Below are 22,265 nucleotides of genomic sequence, written 5' to 3' on the forward strand. Positions count from 1 at the left end.
AATCCGGGGGAAATGGAATTGCCAGATGCCGCGTACGAAGGCTCGAAATTGGCGGAAGATCCAAGGTACGGGAAGCCCTGTGGGAGCACCCAGCTGGCCAAGACTTTAAAGCAGATCCAGCTGCTGCAAGGGTAGTCATTGTGGCGGGATCAGACTTCGAAGGAACGTCTCCTAAGCTGTTTTGGCCGGAGACTCTGATATACTCTTTGCCAGGAGCCGAACTAAACCAGATGTTAACTCTAGTGGTGGCAATAAAGTCGGAGATGCCCTGTGAGCCTGAGCTGCTATTGTTTGCAGGAATGAATGATCATCTGCACGCGGCGGGACTTCTTGAGCAGCTGAAGGGCAATGAACCAACACCGAGGAAGATATGGGAAGCCATTCAGACGTTGTTTGCGGCGATGAATGAGGTGCAAGAGAATGTTGTCTCGAGATTCGGCTCCAAGACGAAGGTGGTGTTCACTACATCCCCTGGATACGCGAACATGCCACCCGCCCTACAATTCGTGTACGCGGTCTTGATCCTGATAGCAGAGGGAAACGAATGGCGAATTCTAATGGCGGCCCCCAATCGGGAATTGGAGCCATTGAACCTGAGGCTCCGCGAGTCAGAGTTGGCAGCGGCATGGGCGGACATATCTCATGCACTGAGGGGCTTTTATGGATTAGCCGACATCCTGATCGTATTGGACGAGGTGCTCTTGCTAGAGATATCGAACTTTGCCAGGCAACTTAAGTTCAGCCCAGTCATCGGGGACGATCACCCAGCGATAAACCAATTGACGGCCAGCTTGTGGTTTCGGGGCATGGAGGTGACGATCACAGGTTCCACCGGCAAGTCTAGAGGCCCGAGCAACGAGAGAAAAAATGTGGCCGAAACGGAGAAACAATTAGAGTCGATGGCATATAGTCTGACGCAAGAGAATGGCTGGTGGCCATTTCTGAAACCAAGGCTGGAGAACGCCACGAATAAGACGAGGGAGGAAGCACCACCCCTTGTGAAACAGGTCTGGAGTTTTCTGGAAAAACAACTGGAGCTGGCCGGAGGAAGAGAGATGACGGTGGCTAGATTTGTCTCGGCAGCCAATGAAGTGACGATTGGAGGGTTCTGGAGAGAGCACGCAGAGGGTGAGCTGAGGACTAGAAGGGATCATGAGATTCTGAAGTTCTTGAGTCCTTGCTGGGGGAAATAATTCATGGCAGAGATGTTCGGCACCAAAGCGACTATCTTTGGAGCCTTCGTGCAGGAGATACTGGGCATGCCCATCAGCCTGCTCTTGGCTTTATATCTGGTCTACCCCAGATATTTGTTCAACATGGGCCCAGCGTACATGTTTAGTCGAGGAGTGGAGACACTTCGGGTCGATGGGTATCTGGTACTAGTGCTCTTAACCCATGGGGAACTGGTGTCATTTCATCGATTGATGAAATATGGGGAGCCCCTGTCAATGGGGAAGGTACACTCGAGTATCGACACCTCTTCCTACAAGTGTGCCGCGGGGTTGAAGACGCTGTTAGTGCAATACCTCATGATGCAGAATCGGCACATGACGGGTGAAGAGAAGAACCCAAAATCGAGAGAAGAGTGGAAGAAGATGAATGGAGGTATGCCTCTGTTGACGGACCTGTGCCTGGCAATGAGGTCGGACCCGATGGGGATAATCCGGGGTCTAGAGGAGTTGGTAACCTGCATTTACGGTCCAGCAGTGACGTACGCATTTCCAGATCCCCTGGTGACAACGTATCGTTACTCTGTCAGCGTACTGGATGGGACGGCGCTCAATTGGTGTCGGCAGGAGGTGCTCAGGGCACAAATGAGCAATACGATACTCTTTGGAAAAGTGAAAGATGCCGAGTTGATAGTGTACAACTTCAGGGGACAGCTGCAATGTAGAATGGGAGGCAAACGCGAGGGCCCCATCGAGACATATCCCAAGTTCTGGAACTTGAACCCATTGGCAGCAGACGGACGGGAGATCTTGAGGATTCCTGCTTGGAAGGACAGCTTTGCACTGGTTAAGAGGGAGCTGGAGGCCATAATGGAGAAAGAAATCCTGCCAGCCACCATGCCTGAGTTCCCGATAGTCAGGAGGATGACCTTAGGGATGAACAGTCCCTTAGTAGTTCCATCCATAATTGCGAGGATGACTACGGAGGAAATGCAGAAAGACTTCACTGATGGCTGGGACCCCCTGTTCGTCGGCTATACGGCGGCGGTTTATTTCCACACTAGCGAGGCGAAGATAAATTCGTGGACGACGTAAGCAAAAAAGAGGAGAGGCTCGCAGCCCCCCGGATTTGAGGTGCGAAAGGTCTTGAGAGCTCTTGAGCAGGAGTGACTTGAGAACATGCTGCCAATATGGGATGATGGCAGGATGATCATGATGGAGGGGCACGTTGCATTGGTGGACGACATGAAATTCGCGACACGAAAGTATAGGGCACCCTATGGCTTGGAACAGGTGGAAATGAGACAGGAGGGAAAAGAATTGGATGCAGCAGGTCAACTGTATGTGGCCCTGACGGAGTACAAGAGATTGGACCCGGCGACACCATCACCACTGTCAGTAGATACACCTGGAGACAAGAGGAGTGGACCCGTGGAAGACCGGTTCAAAAGAATTCTCGAGAGAAGAAGAGCTGAGTCAGAAGAAGAGAGTATGGATGAGACTCTCAGCGAAGCCGGCGAGGACATGGAAGTGGGGAATACGCCTGAACAAAGACCATCAGGGGAAGAGCTCACCACTCAAGAGCTGTTGAAAGACTTGAGCGAGGAGAATTGGGCAGATACTGCCACTCCACCTCTGACCCCGTCTCCCCGGAAGAATCTGGAATTGCCTTTGGCGAGCGAGACCTCCATTATGGGGATGATACTCTTGAGCTCGGAGGAAAGGGAAAAGAATACTTTCGAAGGAAATAGGGACATGTTCCTGGGGTCTCTGAAGGACGATGCTTGGCAAGAGTTCTTGAAGGAATTCAATCAAGAAGTGGGCAGCGAGACGACGCTGGACAAATTCAAGGAGGAACTGTGGGACACAGTTGTGAAGTTTGGAGAACCGCTTCTGATAGGGACGGGCCTGGATGAGAAGGCAAGAAAGGAGCTGCTGAACAAGCTGATAGAGCTGAGGAATTCACGATCAAAGACTAGAGAAGAAAAATGTGAAGATAGCTCTACTCTGAAACAAAAAACTGTAGATAAAATAGTTGGTGATATAAAAGGGGATAAGGTTGGGACTAGTAATATGATTAAAAGTACTACTATCCTTAAGGCTCGAGCAGGGGGAGGCAAGAGTTGGAAGGGTTGGAAGTAGACAGAGAGGTCGAATCAGTGATGATAACCACAACACCCTCGAGCAGAGATGTGAAGACTCGCAAGAGGAAGAGAGAAGTAGAGGGATTGAGTAGTCCTTCAGTGGATGCTGTCTCGGTAGGAAACTTGAGAGAGACGGCGCCCATGGTTTTGGTGCGATGCAAGACAGCGGCATACAAGGGCAACACGGAGCTCAGAAGACCACTCGAAGTAGAGAGGGAAATAGAGGCTTCCATCAGTTCGACATCGGAGGAAGACTTCAAGCCCCAGAAGGTAAACGTGAAAAGAGGTTCAACGGACGGACAGACAGGGGAAGTGGATGTCGGCAAGGAATGGGTCTCGAAGGGACACCAGACCACGGGGAAGCAAGTGACGAGTGATCCACTGGAGAGGAGCAAGACGAGGAACACCTCCCGACCATGGTGGGTGGCTCTCGAGACCTTGAAGGAAATGGAAGACTGCTTGAAGAAGTTGGACAGTGGAGTAGCTCGCAAACGACGCAATTGGGCCACCCAGCAAAAGGCCGAGGTTAACAAGATAGAATTGGCGAACCAGCTGAAGAGGTCCTGGCAGAACTTATTGAAGGATCATTTTGAAGAGGCAATGAGGACCCCCTCATCAGCACCGCCATTGATGGCGAATCCCTTCGTTAGAACCGCAGGACAATTGATGTTCACCTGGAGTCTGGTGGGAATAGAGTTGGAGACGCTGACCTCGTATGACAGGGTGAAATTGGGAAGCAAGAAGCTAGAAGTGTATCAAGCACTGATGCAGCACATGGCCAGGGATAATTCAGGCTTGAGCCTGGCTAGGAGGAAGGATGCCACATGTTTCTTGAGATGGATAATGTCAATGATGTCTGATAGCACCATCTTGGCGTACTACCAAAGAGCAAGCGGAAGTAGAACCGTGGAGAAGAGAGTCTCAACGATCATCTTAAACGTATATCAGAGTACTGGAATAGAAAAGGAAGATGGTTCCAGACTATCCCTAGAGAACCACAGAAAGCTGGACGAGGTACGGAGGTTCTACAAAAAGAAGTTCGAAGAAGAACATGATGTTCACCGTAACCTGGCATCGCCAGAGCAGTACTCGAGACTCAGTGAGAAGGGGGAATACCAATACGTGTCGGGAGTGATGGGAACAGCCTACAACCCCTTCTTAGATTCAGAGACTGGAGGCGCTCACAGGAGCCACGAGGTAGCGGAGCTGCTGAAGTTTTGGACAGAAAAAATAGTGGAAATAGACGCGGTGGAGAAAGAGAGGCCGAGCCTGGGCCTGATTCTTGAGAAAACACCGGAGGTGGTGAGCATACCGCGCTCGAACAAGAGAGTTGAAGTGAACATGGGTGATGGCAATGGCTTGCTGATCACGAACTTGGGAGTGGTATGGAAGTTACTAAGACCCTCCTGGTGCCCACATCCCCACGCGAGTCTGATCGAGGAGACCACCGAACGGGTGAGGTTAGCTCCAACGGAAGATGAAGATTTGGCAAAGTTGAGTGTGGTGCACAAACTGATCTTACCTCAGATGAAGGAGTCAGGCGAAAAGACGAACAGTCTTGAGTCAGCAAAGAAGATGGAGCCGGGTAGCTGTCTGGATTCTACGTGTGGGAGTGGAGAGCACACCTGCGATGGACGATCATGTCTCAGGAGATTGTCTTTTCAAAAAGAAGATCTGGTTACTTGGTTTGAAGACATCACGGAAAGGGAGAAAAGTGAAGTACAAATAGTGGCGGAGTGTTACGCGAGAACTACGGTGAACATAGCGACAGCTCTCGGATTCTTCTCGAGAACGTGTAGTCTGCAGTCACTGAAGAGGCTAGAGTCTGAACACCATTTAGTGACGGCGTTGAGCGTGGAATCATGGCCTGGAGTGTTGCAGGTGACTCAAAAACATATCCGGAGCTGGAAGGTTGGTCTCGAGGCGGAAATGGGGTTTCCCATGAGCGAAGCTTATGGCCTGCCATTGAACGCAAAATCCCTGATAGGGTCAATGATGGCCAATTTGTGCGGAAGCCACTACCCACTGCACATGGCGATGGTGGAAGCATCCAACCAGAGAATATTGGTGGACAAGGCCTTCTCAGTGCCCAAGTGCGTGAGGTTGGCTCGAGTATCGCATCACTCGCACAAGTTGTTGAGGAAAATCAGAGGGACAGTACCGAAAGAGTTGAGAGATGACTTGAGTGAAATCTGGGGAGAAGAGCTTTTGAAGTTGGAAAGTGAGAACACAAGGGATCACGAGAGACAAAACGTGATCGGAACACCTGTGGGGGGCACTCCAAACATGGGAGAGAACGACACGATGCATGAGAAAATGATGGAGCTTGAGCCTCTCTTGGAAGCCTCGGGGGAGCGTAACCTCAGGAGCATTGAGATCACCCATGGAGAATGACCATGCCACTGTTTAGCACAGGCGGTGTGGTATCCAGATCACAAGAACCTTTGTCTGGTGTGGGATATGGAAGAAATTCGGTCAATCGGATTACCGGATCCCCGGCAGAAGGTGACGCTCTTAGTAGTGAGTACGATGCTGGCTCTGAGATGGATAGAGGAGAATATAACGAAGTATCGGGAAGCAAAGACGCCAACGGCTGAGTCAATATATGTGATAGACTACAGCAGGAGACTCGAGTTGTTTGAGACTGCATGCAAAGTATTCGCCATACCAACGGAAGTCAGACACGTATGGAGCCGCTTGAGGTACTTTCCATGGTTTCGAGCGACACTGACGTCTTGGTTATACATGACAACGAAAGATCACATGAGAAAGCATCAAAAGGAGTATCGACAGTTCCAGGCCGAGATTGGGCCGGAAGCTTTCAAGAGACCCCTGTTAACCCATCGAAATGCAATCACGACAGGATGGAAAAGAGTGGGTAAAATGTCTAGAGACAATACCAAAGCGAGGGAGTCGATACTAGAGGAAGACTTGGCGAAGAACGTGAGCCTGAGCCTGCACAACTCCTTTTGTTTGAACCGGGAATCTAGGGTGAAGGCACTACCCAATCAGGCAAAAAAGTTGCAGGAGCATAGGGAATGGATGCGATCCTATGAACAGCTGAAGGCTTGGGAGGAGATCGTGATTAGCTCCGATGATGAAGAAGAACTGTTGAGACAGTTTGCCGTATCCAGTACTTCAGGAGACGGCACCTCCAAGGCGAAGAGTGCGAAATGAGCGGATGGTTCAAAGAGATCTTGAGTCTTGAGAGGGAAGGGAGGCTTGAGTATGGATCCGGGTGAAACCTGGGTTCACGAAAAAGAAATTTTAACGAATCAGATATTGTTATTAATATGCTATATATACTATATAAGTGAAAATGCTGCATGACAATTTCCTGATTGAATGGGACAAAAGAAATTTTAAATAATTGGCTTGAAAAGCGAGAATTCAAGGGTGCAGGTGTGTGCAGATTTTGATTGCTGTTTAGCGATAGTGTGAAAATTTTACATGGCCGTGAATTTTGGGGTGTAGATAAGCTTAAGTCTGCTGCAAACTTCTGTAAATGACCACTGGCACTGTACCTTGAGCAACACCCGGGGAGTATGTGCCAGTCGGTCATATTTGGAAGTTTGACCTTGAGAAAAGCAAGAGCACTTAATTTTGGAGTGAAATTTGATTTTTCAAAAATTCGAATGGAGCCTGTCATGCACGATTTTCTCGCGATAACTGAAAACCGGAAAAGAGAAATCAGAACGATCGAGTAACAATCGCGGGAAAGTTGCCAGATAAAACAGTGGGAAATTGCTATTCGCAATTTCCGTCACAATAAAACTAGAGTAGAGCTGTCCCATCTGAAACAGAGACAAGCGTATTCCCGAGAACTGGACTATCATTGATCGACTGGATTGTTATTCGAATTGGACCAGAGTGAACCTTCGGTGGAAAGGTGGACAACTTGAGTGTCCCAATGGTTCACGAGAAACTATATTCTAGAGTAAAAACTTGTCCTTGTTATTGAAACTGATAAACATTAAACTCATTTAGTTACATTATTTAATTCTCGAGTTGATTACCGACTTAATTACTCCCGGTTCTTACATTGTGAGTACTCAATTTAAATTTCTAGAGTGTGTTTTATGATTGTTATGTTGAGGTAAGGCGAGTTTTAGGTTGATCCATCTGAAATGGATCAAAGTTCCACTGTCTAATAAAAAGTAACTTAACGGATTGTTCTGACCCGGTTTTTAACGGCGTTCATGTATTTTGGGTATCTAGAGACCTAAGTATGGGGACGTTCTTATTTCTAGAGTGGGGGGATATTTTGGTAGTAGCCTTTAAGCTGTAACGGGTCGTAGTCTCATGTCACAAGCGAACCGAATTGGCTCGGACTTATTTGAGGTAGAAAAACACAAGAGATAGTGTCCCTGACTCTTGAGCCAATGGTTATAGGGCCTATTTTTCTTAAGCCTCATGTGTGACTACAGTAGACGAATGTTACAATTGCTTTAAAAAAGTTGAAAACTCTATCAAGCTTTTTTGGATTGGCTAAGCTTGAGCTATGAGCTATCCCAAAACGCTGTAAAGAACTGCTCGGACGGAGGCAAATATTTTGAAAAAATTTTGGCGAAAGTTTTGTTCACTTTTTGGCGCTCCTGCTCCCTGCGTCTATCTCACATTTATTTAATTTACTGGATAGCCAAAAAATTCTTTGCTACCTGATAATCAAAAATAATTTTTTATTGAGTAGCCGAAAAAAAATTGTTTCCGGATAGCCAAAAAAAATTGTTCTCGGATATACGAAAAAAAATTGTTCCCGGATAGCCGAAAAAATATTACGTTGTCAAAGACTTCGCACTTTTATTGCTTTCTAATTCCATGAAATCAAAGCTATTACGCATAGAAAATTTTTTGAGTGTATTGGATTTTTGATTAGCGAAGCTCCAAAAAAAACACGATAATTTAATCGTTCGAATAAAAGTGGTCCATATTTTGCGACGAATTGCTTTTTTTCCTAGTTTTTCGGCTATCCGCTAACAAATTAGTTTTTCGGCTATCCGGGAATGCGGCTCTGTGGGTATGCACCTCCATGATTGGGCGCAATGAAATGTACAGAAGTTTTTATTACGTCTTGCTACGGGCGAGTATTTCCTCGTGGAGAAGGATTTAAATCGGATTTTTTTTTCAGTTGTTATGACCACAGCAGCTCGTCCAACTTTCGATCCCGCCAAGGGTGGTCGTGAAAGGGGTGATCTATCGCAACTTTCAAAGCAGTACTCCAGCAGAGATTTGCCCAGTCACACCAAACTCAAATACAGACAGGATACTCAGCTTGTTCCCGAAGATGTCAGCAGCAAAGAGCTCAAAAGGCAGCTGGAAGAGAAAGAAATGGCGGCCAGTGGAACATCAAGTCGTCGTAAGAGGAACAGGTAGGCACGATTATGTTAATTTGAAATTAATTTAAAATTAGTTGTTCCGGTTGAGCGTAGCTTAGCTGAATTTGAAATACTCTGTAGTTTGATTGAATTTTGCAGACCTGAACTACTGGACGTAGATGACCCAGTCGATTCAGATCCGGACAGCAACGATGAAAGCGAAGATGATGACGATGAGGCAGAGCTATTAGCAGAGTTGAACCGAATCAAAAAGGAGCGAGCTCAGGAAGTCTTGAAGAAAGAGCAAGAAAAGAAGATTGAGTCAGAAAAAATTCGAACTGAAAATATTTTAACCGGAAATCCGCTGCTGCAGAGGAGTGAAAATTCAGCAGCTGCTGATTTTAAGGTCAAGCGAAGATGGGACGATGATGTTGTTTTTAAGAATTGCGCCAAAGATGAAGAAGATAAAAAGAATAAAGGATTCGTCAACGACACCTTGCGATCCGAGTTTCACAAGAAGTTTTTGACAAAGTACATAAAATAAAGTTTGGCACTTTTTGGAAAGTTCACAGCCCCGATTAACATCCGATGAAATAATAGATTTCTAGCAAAGATGGTCACGAAAACTCCGAAATGAAACTTTTTCACTTAAACTTAGTGGTGAATAATTTGTCAAGTATTAATTAAAATCTTTTATGGATCAATGTTTTTTGTACCGATCACAATTTGTGAATTAAGTTAAAATTCAAAAGAGTCGGAAATGTTGGAAACACAAATAGACGCCAGATATGGTCGAGTGATCTATTCTTTCAATCGTGGCTTCATCCACCTAGAAGATTGTAGTGAAATTTGAAAGAGTCACGAGAAAACCGCTGCTGACCATCGGAATTGTCGCTGTAATTTTTGTTACAATTGCCCTCTGAAAACTATTAAAGAACTAACAAATTTCAAAAGCTTGTACTATTAGGTTTCTGTTTCTACCTCCATTCTTATTTAAAATAGTTGGATCTATAAAAAAAGCCCTTATGTTTAGGTACTGTCTGTGCATAAGTTCTATTGAGCTAAATCTGCGTTATATAAATACATCGACAAACTCTATATCAATTCGACAGTGATCTCACCCTGTTGCATTGAATTGTCTCCGTAATGAGCGCGAATCTTCATTTATTGCGTTCGGGTAGCATTTTTCGTCTTTTTCGTTTATTTTGAAGGCTAGCGACTGCCTTGTCCGCGCATGTGCGGGTGTTGCAAAAATCAGTGCATGGAAACTACTGCTCAACATCCGTTATTATTTGTCGATGTTTTGGACTTTTCATAGTTTGATGTTCATTTGCTTTTCTATCGAGCCTTGCCTCTGAAGTTTTGGCTCGATTTGGTCTTTATAGCAAACCTCTTTCATTATTTGGACAAAAGTATCTCAAATTTTAATATGCCGAATGTGGATTAGCCGCCCTTTGCAGTGTAGAGAATGTGTAAGATTAAAAATTGTAAGGCATGTACATGTAAGGGTATTGTAGGTCGGCTCATCCTTATCTGAAGTTACTTCCACCCCGGTTTTCAAATTTGTTCAGGTTGAAATTATATCTGCTTAGCGGTAAAAAGTCAATCGGTTGTTATCTTATCTATCGATTTGTGTTTCTTAGTAAATTGGCGAGATGAACATGAGAAACATAATATAAATACTTTTTTTTTTAGATTGGTATTTTGTTGTCACCTTCAGCTGTTCTGAAATTGCGTCAATCATTTTAAAGACGGAATGATAGAACTTGATCTAACTGCTTTCGACTACAGAGAAAAATTTTTAAGAAGGTAAAAAAGTTTTCAAATTTTACTGTTTCAGTGAAATTCAATTCAAACGAGATGAAATTAAGAAACATGATAAAAATGATCTTTCTTTTTGATCAGTATTTTGTTCACACTGAAATTGCTCTGAAATTGCCTCGATACATTGAAAGACGGAATGATAAAACTTAATCTAACTGCTTTCGACTACAAAACACGGAGTGATAGCTTTTGATTTAACTGCTTAAAACAACAAAAAAAACTTTCGAAGGTCAGACAGAAACTGTTTTCAAACGACATCGTTTTCTCGAAAACTAGAAGGATTTGAACATTCATATTTTCATTAAATCGCAACTAGAAGGGTGTTCTGTAAGAAAAAAAAGTGAGGAGATTGGATAGAAAAACTTTTTTGAAGTATGCTATGTTTTGAGCCAAACTGCCAAAAAATTTTTACTCAGAGGTGAGGCGGAGTTTCGCGCCACTTGCGATACAACCAGGGTTGCACTGTAATTAACACCTCTGTTATTTACAGTGTTATTAACACTGTTATTTAACGTTATTTAACCAGGCCTGTTATAAACTGCTGTTATAAATTGTTGCAATGCATTGCCTGATGCACTGGCTGACCTCTGGCTCAAAATGTTGAAGCTAGTACCTACCACAGCGGGCTTGGAAAGAGCTTTCTCGACAATGGGTTTTGTCCATTCGGACTTGCGAAACCGCCTCGACTCCAAAAAAGTTGGGAAACTTGCTTTTTGTCTCCGTGTACTAAAATATCATTGAATATAATTCATTGTTTGGTACACTGCTCCAACTTGTTAAAACTTTACCGTTATTAACACTTAATAACGTTTTTTACGTTAAAAACGTCATAAACCCAGAAGGGGTGTAATTAATGCAACCCTGGATACAACGCAAGCACAGCTTTGCAAGCCAGCGAATGGAAAATGAGACGGACTTAGCGAAATTTAAAAAAGGAAAATGATTTCAGGAACACAGTCGAAAAACTCAACCTCCAATATTAAACAAGCTTTTCGCGTTTACCGAACGGCCACTAAGCCGACAACAAGCGAGTAGATGCTCATTGAGCCAAAAACAAACAAAAATACCCACGGAATTGTTTTCATAAATAATAATCTATTAGATATTGTAATTTAATTGAAAATTTTTCTCGGTCGAGTTCGTTTCTTGAACAAACCAAATTTATAAAACGACTCGTTTGCATTTTTCAGTTTTGCTCTGATATCAACGCACTCATAGGATGGAGTTTGCTACCAAGAATATCAAAAACAACTTGAAATATAGCAAAGATAGCCGGCCACTAAAATTCAAGACAAGAAATTTGAAAATAAAGACAAAAACCCGTGAAGTTTTTCCCCCAACATGTACTGCTTATTTTCTAAAAGTTAGGTGAATGATTTAAGTGGAAAAAAAAATAAACAATGAGAAGTATATTTAGAAAAAAAAAGTGTTGAAACTGTATTCGAATTTACTTGGGAGCGTCTAAGTTAGACTGAAAAAAGTTCTGAGCAATTGTTCTTCAAAATTGAGTTAATTTGATTTTTTAATGAATCTGAATCACGTCAACAGAGCTAGACTTTGATACCACGCTTAACCCTCACGAGATCTTTGGCTGGAATACTGGCTGCAAAAAATTAAGAACACACCATATGCCATACTTCATTCCAATGATTATTCTTCCGACTGTGGTCGAGAACAATAATTGTGTAATTAAGTTGTTGTTGTTGTTGTTAGCCCACGCGGGTCGGGTTGGGCTCTTCTGTCTCCAGGTCAAGGAACTTAGCAACCTCTACCGGCCGAAGCCACAGGTCTGCTGGGGTGAGTGGGGAGGGGTTTTGGGAGCAGTTGAAAAGGTGACATGTTGTGTGGGGGGCAAGGGAACAGGTTGGGCAAAGGTGGGAGATGGAGCTGTCGAGGCGGGATAGGTAAGTGTTAAGGAGCCGGCTGTAGCCAGACCGGAGTTGGGAGAGCTTACAGCGCGTGGGACGTGGGAGAGATTTTTCAGAGGGGTCAATCTTTGGGGGAGGGATACAAATAACTTTAGACGGAGGGGTTTCGGCTAGGAACTTGGTTACAAGGGAGGTATGGTTGTCTTTTAAAATTGGTTTGTAGTAGTTAAAAATAAAAGTGGAGACTTCGTCTCGGTCGTCCAGAACTAGAGGGTGGTTTGCGTAGACTGAAAAGTCGGTTAAAATTTTCTGGATGTCTTCTTTGAAGCAGCTTATAATTGAGGGGCGAAGTAGACGGGGAGGAGGGGGATGTGAATGTATAAAATTAATGGGATGGTGGGAACGATAGGTAGAGATAAAAAATTGAGATGACAGAAGGGTATGGTGGTCTTTGACCGTTAGGATTTCAGATTCACTGTGCAGGTGGGCAGTTGAACTCATTAGATTTGATCCAGTAACAACGCGAAGGGATTGGTTTTGGGCAACCTGCAGGCAATTTATGGAGGTGTTACTTGATGCGTGGGACCATGCGGGGGCTGCATAGTCAAGTATGGGGCGAATTAAAGCTTTAAAAGTTAGGAGGAGGGTTTCTTTGGAGTGACCCCAGGTTGATCCTGCTAATGCCTTCAGGATTCCGATCCTGCGTCTGGCCTTTTCAGCGGATTGTTTGCAGTGAGTGGCAAAACAAAGTGTTGGATCAAATGTCACCCCTAAGATTGTTGGATTTTTGTTTAGGGGTAGCGCCTCGTTATTTAAAAGAACACTAGGTGTTTTATTAAATTCTTTGTTATAAGAGGAGAAAAGTGTAACTGATCCTTTAGAGGACGCGAAACTTAGTTTGCGTGAGGTGAAAAAATCGTAGAGCCTTTTTAGGTAGCTATTGAGGGAGTTTGAGGCGATATCAATATTGGAACTGCTTGCGAAGGGGTGGAAATCGTCTGCATACGAAACAAGGTTTACATTATCGGGAGGTGGCGGTGCATCATGGACATAAAAATTGAAGAGTGTGGGTGATAAAACAGAACCTTGGGGTACGCCACAGTGGATTATTCGATGGGGGGATGTGTGTTCACGGAATGAGGTGGCAGCCTGTCGACCATTAAGGTAATTACTTAGCCAGCGGACTAGACTTCTTGGGAGGGGAGTGTCATGAACGAGTTCCACAAGTGAGCGATGACACACCATGTCGAAAGCCTTAGATAAGTCAAGTGTGGCCAGTACCGTACGTTTAGGGGGGCGATTTTGGTTAAAACCGTCTGAAATGTAAAATTCGAGAGTGGAGAGAGCTGTGGTGGTGGAGTGAAAAGGGCGGAAGCCGTGTTGGTGTTTGGCGTTGGGGAGATGTTTGGTAAAGATGGGGTGAACGAGCCTCTCCAGAATTTTAACTGCTGGGCAGAGTAAGGATATAGGTCTGTAAGATGTTGATTGTTTAAGATCCTTATTGGGCTTTGGAAGCGGTGCAATTTTTGAATTTTTCCAAATTTGGGGGATAATGTTTTCGGACAAAGAGATATTAAAAAGGTATGTTAAGTATTGAGTAGCAAGTGGGCCGAGATGTTTAAGATGTATATTACAGAGGCCGTCGGGACCTAGCGCTCGCGATGGTTTGCTGTCTGCAATGGCTTGTTTAGTATTTTCAGGGGTAAAAATTGGGCTGTCTGACAGTGGTAGTTTGGCAATTTTTCTTCTCGTTATACGAAGGAGTTTGTCAGAGGCGTGGGGTCTGGCATTGGTGAATTGTTTGTTAAAAGAGCTGGTAATATCACGAGGTGAGTGTATGGGTTTAGAACCAAAAGTAATGGGGTGTCTTCCTGCCACGGGCTTAGATCCATTTAAGGAGCGTACCACTTTCCAGAACTTTCTGGCACCAGTGCGGTAGTCGCAAGTCCGGAGGAATTCTCGCCATTTATTTTCTTTGTCCTTTGCTGTCTGTTTCATGAGTCTACAGTTCAGTTGGGATATGACTTCTGGGGGGAGATTTTGTTTTCGGCTTAAATCTCTTTCGGCGGCTAGGGCAGTGGACTCGGGGGAAAGAGAGGGAGTGAAGTGGCGAATACGGCCAGCGGGGATGTGGTGGCGTGCTGCCCTGAGCACCAGGTCCCTCAAGAATTTCTCTCCAGCGGCAACTCCGGAAGGTGGAACCGCTGAAAAGAAACCCTCCTCAATTTCCTCTGTGAATTTGATCCAATCTGCTTTTAAAAAATTTACAAAAGTCCTTTTAGGCGAAAAATTTATAAAATCATCCAAGGGTAGTTCTAGAAGAATGGGTAGGTGATCTGATCCTAGAGATTTAATTGGGGTCCATGATGTGGAGAGTAAGAGCGATTGGGATGCGAGGGAAATATCTGGTGACGAGAGTTGGTTTTCTGAGTTAAAAGGGACTCTGGTTTGTGTGTCATCATTTAATGGAGCAAAGGTGGATTCGGTTATTTCATTGCTAAGTACAGAGCCGCGTTGATCTTCCTCGATGTTGGAGTTCCATAGTTGTGAATGTGCGTTGGCATCTCCGAGTACTAAGGCGTCCCCAGGTTCAAGTAGTTCGGCAAGGGACGCAGAGTAACCAGGGGGACAGCTCGTGCGAGGGGGGATGTAGAAATTATAAATACGAAGCTTGGATGAACTGGCTACCACTGATATGCCCATAGCCTCTAGTGTTCCATCGTTGTTAATATTTATTTCTTCGTATTGTATCGACTCATGTATGGCTATGAGAAGACCGCCCCCTTCTTTTTCTCGATCTTTTCTAATTAAAGTGTAGTGTGAGCCAAGTGAGGGGTTTCGAGATTTCTTTCTTAATTTAGTTTCTTGGAAGACAGCAATATGAATTTGATTTTGAGATAAGAAAGCAGCAATTTCGGGTGCTTTTCCGGAGATACCGTTGCAATTAAATTGAAGGATTTTTAAAAGGCCTTTGGCAGGGTGTGGTGAACTATTTACATTATTAACAGCAGTATGATTAAAATGGTTGTTTGAACTTGAGTTATTTACACTATTTACACGATTACGATTTGCGCGATTTTGGGAGGAGGAATTATTATTCGAGGAGGTGGGAAGGGTGGGAGGGGGAGGGGGGTTAGGGAGGTGGGGTTGGGGGGCGGTTAGGGAAGTTGAACAAGTTTGGGAGTTGGGGGTGGTCAAGTTAGAGGACCTGGTGCCTGGGGGAGGTAAAATGTAGGTAGAGGTACAGGTAGGGCAATAGTAGTCAAGGTGGTGTTGGTTAAGGTGGGTAAGACCACTACATTTAAGGTGAATGTAACCACAGATGTGGCACCAGACGCTGGGCTGGGTGCGTTTGATGCGGAAAGAGCAAGGGGAGCAAAAGTAAGGCCCTGGACCAGGGTTTGGATTAATGCCGGAGCGGAGTAGTAGTATAAGGATGAGCAGACGGAGCAGCCTGGCCGGCTTCAGACGCTCCGTAACCGAAAACCCGGAGACTTCGGAGCTTCTCCCGACCCAATGGGAGGGGGGGCTTGACGCCATTTGCATCTTGGTGGGGCCCAAGATGTCGGATCCACCACTGGAAGGCGGCGTCGTCTGGATCCTGTGTAATTAAGTGATCAATAGCCTTTTTTCAGACCAAATCCGCGTCTCAAAGATAGCTGTAACATCGCAATTACATGCAAAAGTATGTCATAATGGAAAAATTGCTCTTTTTAATTATTTCGGAAGGTTTCAATTTCACGTTATTTTAAAGTTTTATCTTCGAAAAGCTTGCTAGACAACAATTTTCAAATTTTAAACAAATTGAAAGCAGTTTAAATTATTTGAACAGTTTCATTTGCACTTAGTTTGATTATTTCATAGGTTGTTTCAAAAAAACTTTATTTTTTCTGAAACAGTTCCATCTATCGAACGATGTAAAACCACTTTCTTTTAGCGAAACAGCGCAAGTTATCAGAACAACCATTAAAATTTTTTCAAAATTTACGTGCTTGATAGCTTGCTTTGAAAAGCTTGAGATTTTCGAATTTTTGTTCACGCTTGTAACCAGTTAGAAATATTTCGAAATTTCACCTTTTTTATCAATTTTTTGCGAACCAAAGCAGACTATGCGAATCAAAGCTTCGCCTGCGGAGCTGAAGATTTGGTCAAAAAAGCGTCTTTATAGTGATTTGGGACGGCTAAAAAAGGTCCGAAACATTCTCGAAAATGTTAGATCTGCCTTTGATGCACTATCTGATGTTTTCACGGTAACCTATATATTTTTTTTCATTTGTAGCAGAAACTAGATTATGCTAGTTGAGCTATTTTTTTCGCTGAGTTTTTCTTGGCAGAAGTCAACAAGCTTCGTAGAGTCTCAGATATAACTACGCATAGTTGAAAATCATCAATTCCCTTTTATCAGATACTTTTGAAAATAATGGAAAATGTTGATAATATGGCTAATCATAATCTTTATTTGCTCGTACAAACTGTAAAAAAAAGTTAGCAATGACAGAGTTTGTTTGTGTCAGGGTTTTTCTTTGTTGAATCGAGTTGTTATGCACTTATTTGAAGTTAAACTCCTGATTCTAAAGTTGAAGTTGTTTCGCCGTGCATCTTTTCAGCAATCGAATTTGCGGTTAGTGTGAATGTCCAAAGCGTACGGGTTGCATTCACTGTCCATGTCAAAATAGTTATTGTGGTGAACAGAAGAAAACACTCCACAAGTGATGTAAGCCAGAGTGGCGGCAGTTTGGGATCCCAGTTCGGCTTCATTCAGTCCGTAGACTTGTGCTTCGAGACCCAATGATACTCCTGGAAGAACTGTGACTGCTCGGCCCATTTTAGCACCCTCTGCGCACGCTTGAAGAGCGTTTCCTGAAACACAATTTGTTTTAAAAAAATCCCGGTTGTTTTGTAAAATTCAAGTTCACGCGACTAGCACCGTGAGAGAAAAAAGCAGTCTTCTGTTTTCGTATTCTCGCGCTCTTATCCAGGTGTTTTAAAGGTCAGATACATCAAAAATGAATTATTTTGTTGTTTAATTGGTAATAATACGTCATACAACATTTCAGAGAAAATTGCTTAGTTGTTCTTTCTTTTCTTACCTAGAACATTTTTGTCTTCGATGTATTTGAGGAACCAGATCATTTCCGAGGGGTCCTTGTCTCGCGCAAGAGACATCTGAAAGATAACATAAATGTGTAACTCAGAAATAGGGCAACTAAATGTGCTTTCAACAGCAAGAATCACTAGTTCTTAAAATTAACAATCACTGTTAAAACAAAAATTTAGAACAAAAAATTCCTAATGAATGCGAGCTCCAAGTTGGAAACGTTGATTCTGGTTAATTCAGAATAGGTGAGCTCTTTAAATTACTTAAGCTTTGAAGCAGAAGACTTTTTTAGAAAGATTTTACTATATTTTATTCTGGTTTTCAAGATTTTGAATCAAGCAAAGTCATCAAACAAGCATTATGAGCCATAATTTGACACTACCAAAAACATCAAATTCGGCCTGCATTCTAACTTGTTGAGTTTTACAATAATAGTAAAAGCAGCTCTCTGGCTTACCTGTTCTACTTCGTCGCCGGTTTTCGTGCACTTGACATTATCTGGGATAGGGATAACGTTGGAGCCACAGGGCTCGTGTTCCGAGTAGAATTCCCAACACTGTCTGCTGTATCTGTAGCAATAAATATTTCTTTTACCTTGTTCGGAGAGCGAGATTGAGTAAGTTGAATTATTCTAAAAATGAATTTAGGATTTACCCCCGATTCAAGTCTAAATGGAAGCCGAAAGAGCAAAAAAAATGGGTTTTGGTGTTTTTTACGAGTACAGTTAGGGGTGATATGTATTACAGTAGGTGGTGATTTTGAGAAATATTTGAGTAAGTGCATGTATCAAATTTGAGAATTCTTATGCATAATATAGTCGTTTTAATTTCAATAAATTGTACTACTATACTACTATTAAGATAGTTTTTGTATAAATATATTATTCTGCCAGAAGAAACGTTAATCAAAAATTGAAATTTCAAACTTTTGTCAAAGAATTGGCTTTGAAATAAATTATACATACTGCTCGAAGTATAACAAAGAGCGATCCAGCTATTTAACTTGAATCTGCCACCCATTGTAATATATCACAAAATTAGGTACCACAATTGAGTTAAAGACATTTTTTTGCGAGACTGAACTATTAGAGTGATTCACAATGTTTTTTAACTGTTAAATGAAAAAAATATGAAGACTTTTTGCAAGTTTTTCTGGCGATTAACTTTGGTAGCAACTTTGCGCCGCTTGTTCAACAACCGGTTATTTTTGTTATTTATATGAGTTTATGAGCTCTGCGCAGTTTGAATAGCCATTTTTAACACTAGACAGTAAGTATTTATTTTGCATGGATGGCTGAAATTCGTCACGAAGGTTGCGTTCCTTCAAATGGGCTGTTTTTTACACAAGTCAGCTAGCGAGCATAGACTTATGTGACGAAACCCCCTTTTTGCCATCCAACTCGCAAATATAGTGCTCATTTGTTGGCATTTCTGAAATCGCCAGGTCCGCGGTTCGATTCCGGCACATAGAAAAAAGTTTTTTTTTCACGGCCTATTTGTCCTTGTTTATTATTCCACCTTTTTGTCTTTTAGAGCTACTTTTTGTTATTTTTTTACTGTTTTCTGGCTTTTGTTTGTTCAGTGCAGCTTCGCCTCTGAGTAAAAAGTTACGCCTTACCTCTGCATGGTTCCTCGGACGAGACTGGGCACGAATCCGAAGTCGACCATGACCTCTTCGTCGGTGAGACATTTGACCTCGTCTTTTCCCTGCAGCATCTCTGTTATGCTTGAGTAGTAGTCAGCGTCCTCTGCAGAATAATAAGTACCAAACTTTAATTATGATATAACTTTTCATGTTTACACTGACCCGTTAAAATAACTACATTTGTTTTTGATACTATGAGGGATTTCGGTATCAACGGTTTCGATTATTTAAGTCAGAAGATATGCAAGTGTATTTAGTTCACTGGCTGAAGGTAAGAATTGACTAACTTGTACAGCACTTTTCGTACGCTGCTTTGATGTCCTCTTTCGGCAAGGCTTCTGCAGTCACAGGTGATTTCATCAGGGGTTTTGGTACTTCAGAGGTTGATTTGTACTCATAGCACAGATAACTGGCCTGAAAAACATCAATTACTAAAAATATTTTAAACAAGGATAGTCGGTTACTGTCCAAATAGTCTTTTCAAATGGTCGGAACAATAAACCCGAACGAGAATTGTTTTAAAAGTTCATTTAACAAAGGAGTAGTTTTGGTGTCAAGTATTTTATATTTTGATCGCTTTATATAGCAACTTATCATGCACGAGAAATTCCATGTAAAAACAGATATCAAAACTTAAAGCAAACTAGTAAGGACTGGTTGATAGAATGATGGTCTTTCTAAGCCAAAAAAAAACCTTTTGAACTTTTTCTGTTTTTGTTTGTTTTTTATTCATTATTTGAATACAACTGTAGTCTATGATGATTAATTTACTTATTTTCAAAGTCTTTGTCTTGATTCATTCTCATCCCACCACGCATATAAAACGGCACAATTTTTTAAAATGAAGCTAATCATAATTTTGTGTACTTAGTTGCACAGCAACAGACTTGTTGTTTTGACAATTAGCAATGGGGAAGAACTTTGTATTCGGGTTTCCGTTTTTTTGTTTTCCATACAAAATCAGGTACCACAATTGATCATCGGAGTGGATCGAGCGTTTTATCAAATAAAAGCCCTTTTAATCGTGATTCGAACGACATTAATAAATTTTTTCAATATTTTGTCCCGGTATCGAGAAAAACAGGTTTTCAGTTTTTAGTCTAAACAAACACGAGCGAATAAAGCAAGCGAGTTGGTTTACAATAGCTTATTTATGCATAAATTCGGCAGTGAAATATTTTAGTTTTTTAAGAATTCCCTAGCTTCATTTCGGGAATCAAAAACTTACAAAATTTGAAAAAAAAAATTAATAATTTTTTTTGTGGTCATTTTTCTACAAAAACTGTTGTGCAATTTGCCTAATTTACTATGAATGCCGAATATGCCTAAATTTAACTTTTTCGTTTAGATCCTTTAATCACCTGACGCAGAAAAAAATTGACACTAATTTGAAAAAAACTTGACACTAATTTTTTTCTAGTTTTTTTTTTAAAATTTTTGAAGAACAGTAAACGGCTATCTTTTGTTACACTTGCTAGACATTTTCCCGTAAATCACTCTTCTTACCAATCTGTAAAAATTGTGAAGTTGCTTTAATAATGAACCTTAACTACTTCGAAGCTTCTTTCCACTTGGCCTAGAGGTAACGTTGCCTTTGTACCCTAAGGCTCTGGGGTTTGAATCCCGGCCTTCTCTTGATTATTTAGTACATGTAAGTTGAAAAAATAAATTCCGCGAAAAACTGAACTTCGTCTGTCTGCTCACGTTTTTTCGGCTTAGTTCCCTCATCGTGGATTTTTCTTGTGCTGTCATCAATTTAAATTGTAGATGCGAGTGTTCTTGAAGATGCAAATTTTTCAGTTATGCCCTCCCCAATATGGACACAAAAATTCAAAAAAAATTTGAAAATCAAACCAAAAATTTTTTAATGTAATTTTTTGTTCATAATTAAGTGTGTTCGAAACCTGCTATGCTAATTTCATAGCAACTCACTATTCTCACTTTTTAATTTTCATTTGACATACCTGTGTCCAGATGGCTTTCTGTCCGATGAAGAACACTGATCGAGGATAGTAGCTCACTCCATCTTCCTCGTAAGGCCCCTCCCCCTCCTGGCCACACTCGGAATCGAAGGTGTTCGAGTCCAGATTCTGGTAAGACAACACTGGCTCGTCAGAATAGTAGTCGTAATCGTCTCCGGATTTGAAAAACAGGTCCAGGTGATCTTCGTCGGAGGAGGCTTTCATGTAGCCTAAAAAAAATCGAACGTTGAGTTTAGTTTAGAAATCGAACGTCGAAAATAAATCGTTGAAAAGGTTTGCATTGTTCTCTCATCGCACAACAAACGAAAACAACGAATTTGAAAAAAAAATTATTTTTTTTCATGATAGTGGTTGGAACATTCTGTGCTACTAGCACAGCAACCAGCTATCCTTGTTTTTTGTTAGGTTAATATGCTTAAACATTTGGACTTTGTCTTAGACAGGAGAAGTGAATGTATATATGTATGTTGGTATCGTTAAGGTATTGCTTAGCGCTTCTACTGAATGGGTCTATTTTCATGACCGACACCGGAAGTTTTCGATCACTCAACTCTTAACTATCCAACCCTTGCCAATTGTCCTACTTATTTTTTTCTCAAACTTTTGTATGCTGAATTCCTTCTGCCCGAACCGATTAATACGCAGTATATGAGCTTCTGCAAATATGAGCTTCCCGAACGATGAATGCGCAGCGCAGTCTGTATTTAGACAACCCCGTATTCATACTCGTCATTAAGCAAACCACATTAACCAATCAGAATCGAGATGAGAAAGCAAATTTACGAAATAAATAATTATTAATTAATCATTTTTTCCTTGTTTCCATTCAGATTAGTTAATACAGTATTTGTCTGCTTACTGACAAGTCTGATTATGCGGTTGTCTAACTACTGCAACGTAACCGATGAATACACTGGATGAGGGCTTAATATACTAACACTCAGCTTGACAAGCACGCTTCAGTTCGTTTTGAGTGGCCAACTTTTCTGCGCATCTGGGCGGGACAATGAACTCGTCCATCAGCATAGTTTTCACGCCCGGCTCACACAGTTTTCGGATTCGGTAAAATTCTACCAACTCTTCGGCCGCAAGTGACATTGCCTCTTTTTCCTCGTCTAGATACAAAATTAAAATAAAAGATCTAATTAGTCCAGATATTTTGTTTTTCCTGATGAATTGATTGATTGTCAGGTTTTTGCTTTTCACGAAGATGATTTATTT

The 22,265-nt window shown here is 42.2% G+C and overlaps 3 protein-coding genes across 3 annotated transcripts in view; 1 reads left to right on the forward strand and 2 right to left on the reverse strand.

Annotated features, from left to right (window-relative positions):
* LOC134848132 (terminal uridylyltransferase 4-like) overlaps window positions 1-22,265 on the reverse strand; it is a 438,124-nt gene that overhangs the window by 209,191 nt on the left and 206,668 nt on the right. The window lies entirely within an intron of this gene.
* LOC134848104 (spliceosome-associated protein CWC15 homolog) lies at window positions 8,412-9,332 on the forward strand. Its single transcript, XM_063865451.1, has 2 exons — window positions 8,412-8,682; window positions 8,788-9,332. Exons 1-2 carry the CDS (start codon window positions 8,447-8,449, stop codon window positions 9,170-9,172), a joined length of 621 nt encoding a protein of 206 aa, XP_063721521.1. The 5' UTR covers window positions 8,412-8,446; the 3' UTR covers window positions 9,173-9,332.
* LOC134847924 (uncharacterized) lies at window positions 16,695-22,159 on the reverse strand (the record flags this gene model as incomplete). Its single annotated transcript, XM_063865214.1, is given in 7 exon segments — window positions 16,695-17,180; window positions 17,411-17,486; window positions 17,876-17,987; window positions 19,036-19,165; window positions 19,350-19,476; window positions 21,027-21,253; window positions 21,983-22,159. Coding segments are annotated over 7 exon segments (1,106 nt in total), but the record flags the coding sequence as incomplete, so codon positions are not given.

Source organism: Symsagittifera roscoffensis, chromosome 6 (genome assembly GCF_963678635.1).
Source record: "Symsagittifera roscoffensis chromosome 6, txSymRosc1.1, whole genome shotgun sequence".
NCBI lineage: Eukaryota > Metazoa > Xenacoelomorpha > Acoela > Convolutidae > Symsagittifera > Symsagittifera roscoffensis.

Excerpts from the sequence above, each read along its gene's own strand:
- LOC134848104 (XM_063865451.1), top strand. The coding sequence starts at position 8,447 with ATGACCACAGCAGCTCGTCCAACTTTCGATCCCGCCAAGGGTGGTCGT. Across the intron at positions 8,683-8,787 it reads AGTCGTCGTAAGAGGAACAG|ACCTGAACTACTGGACGTAG; the intron begins GTAGGCACGATT and ends TGAATTTTGCAG.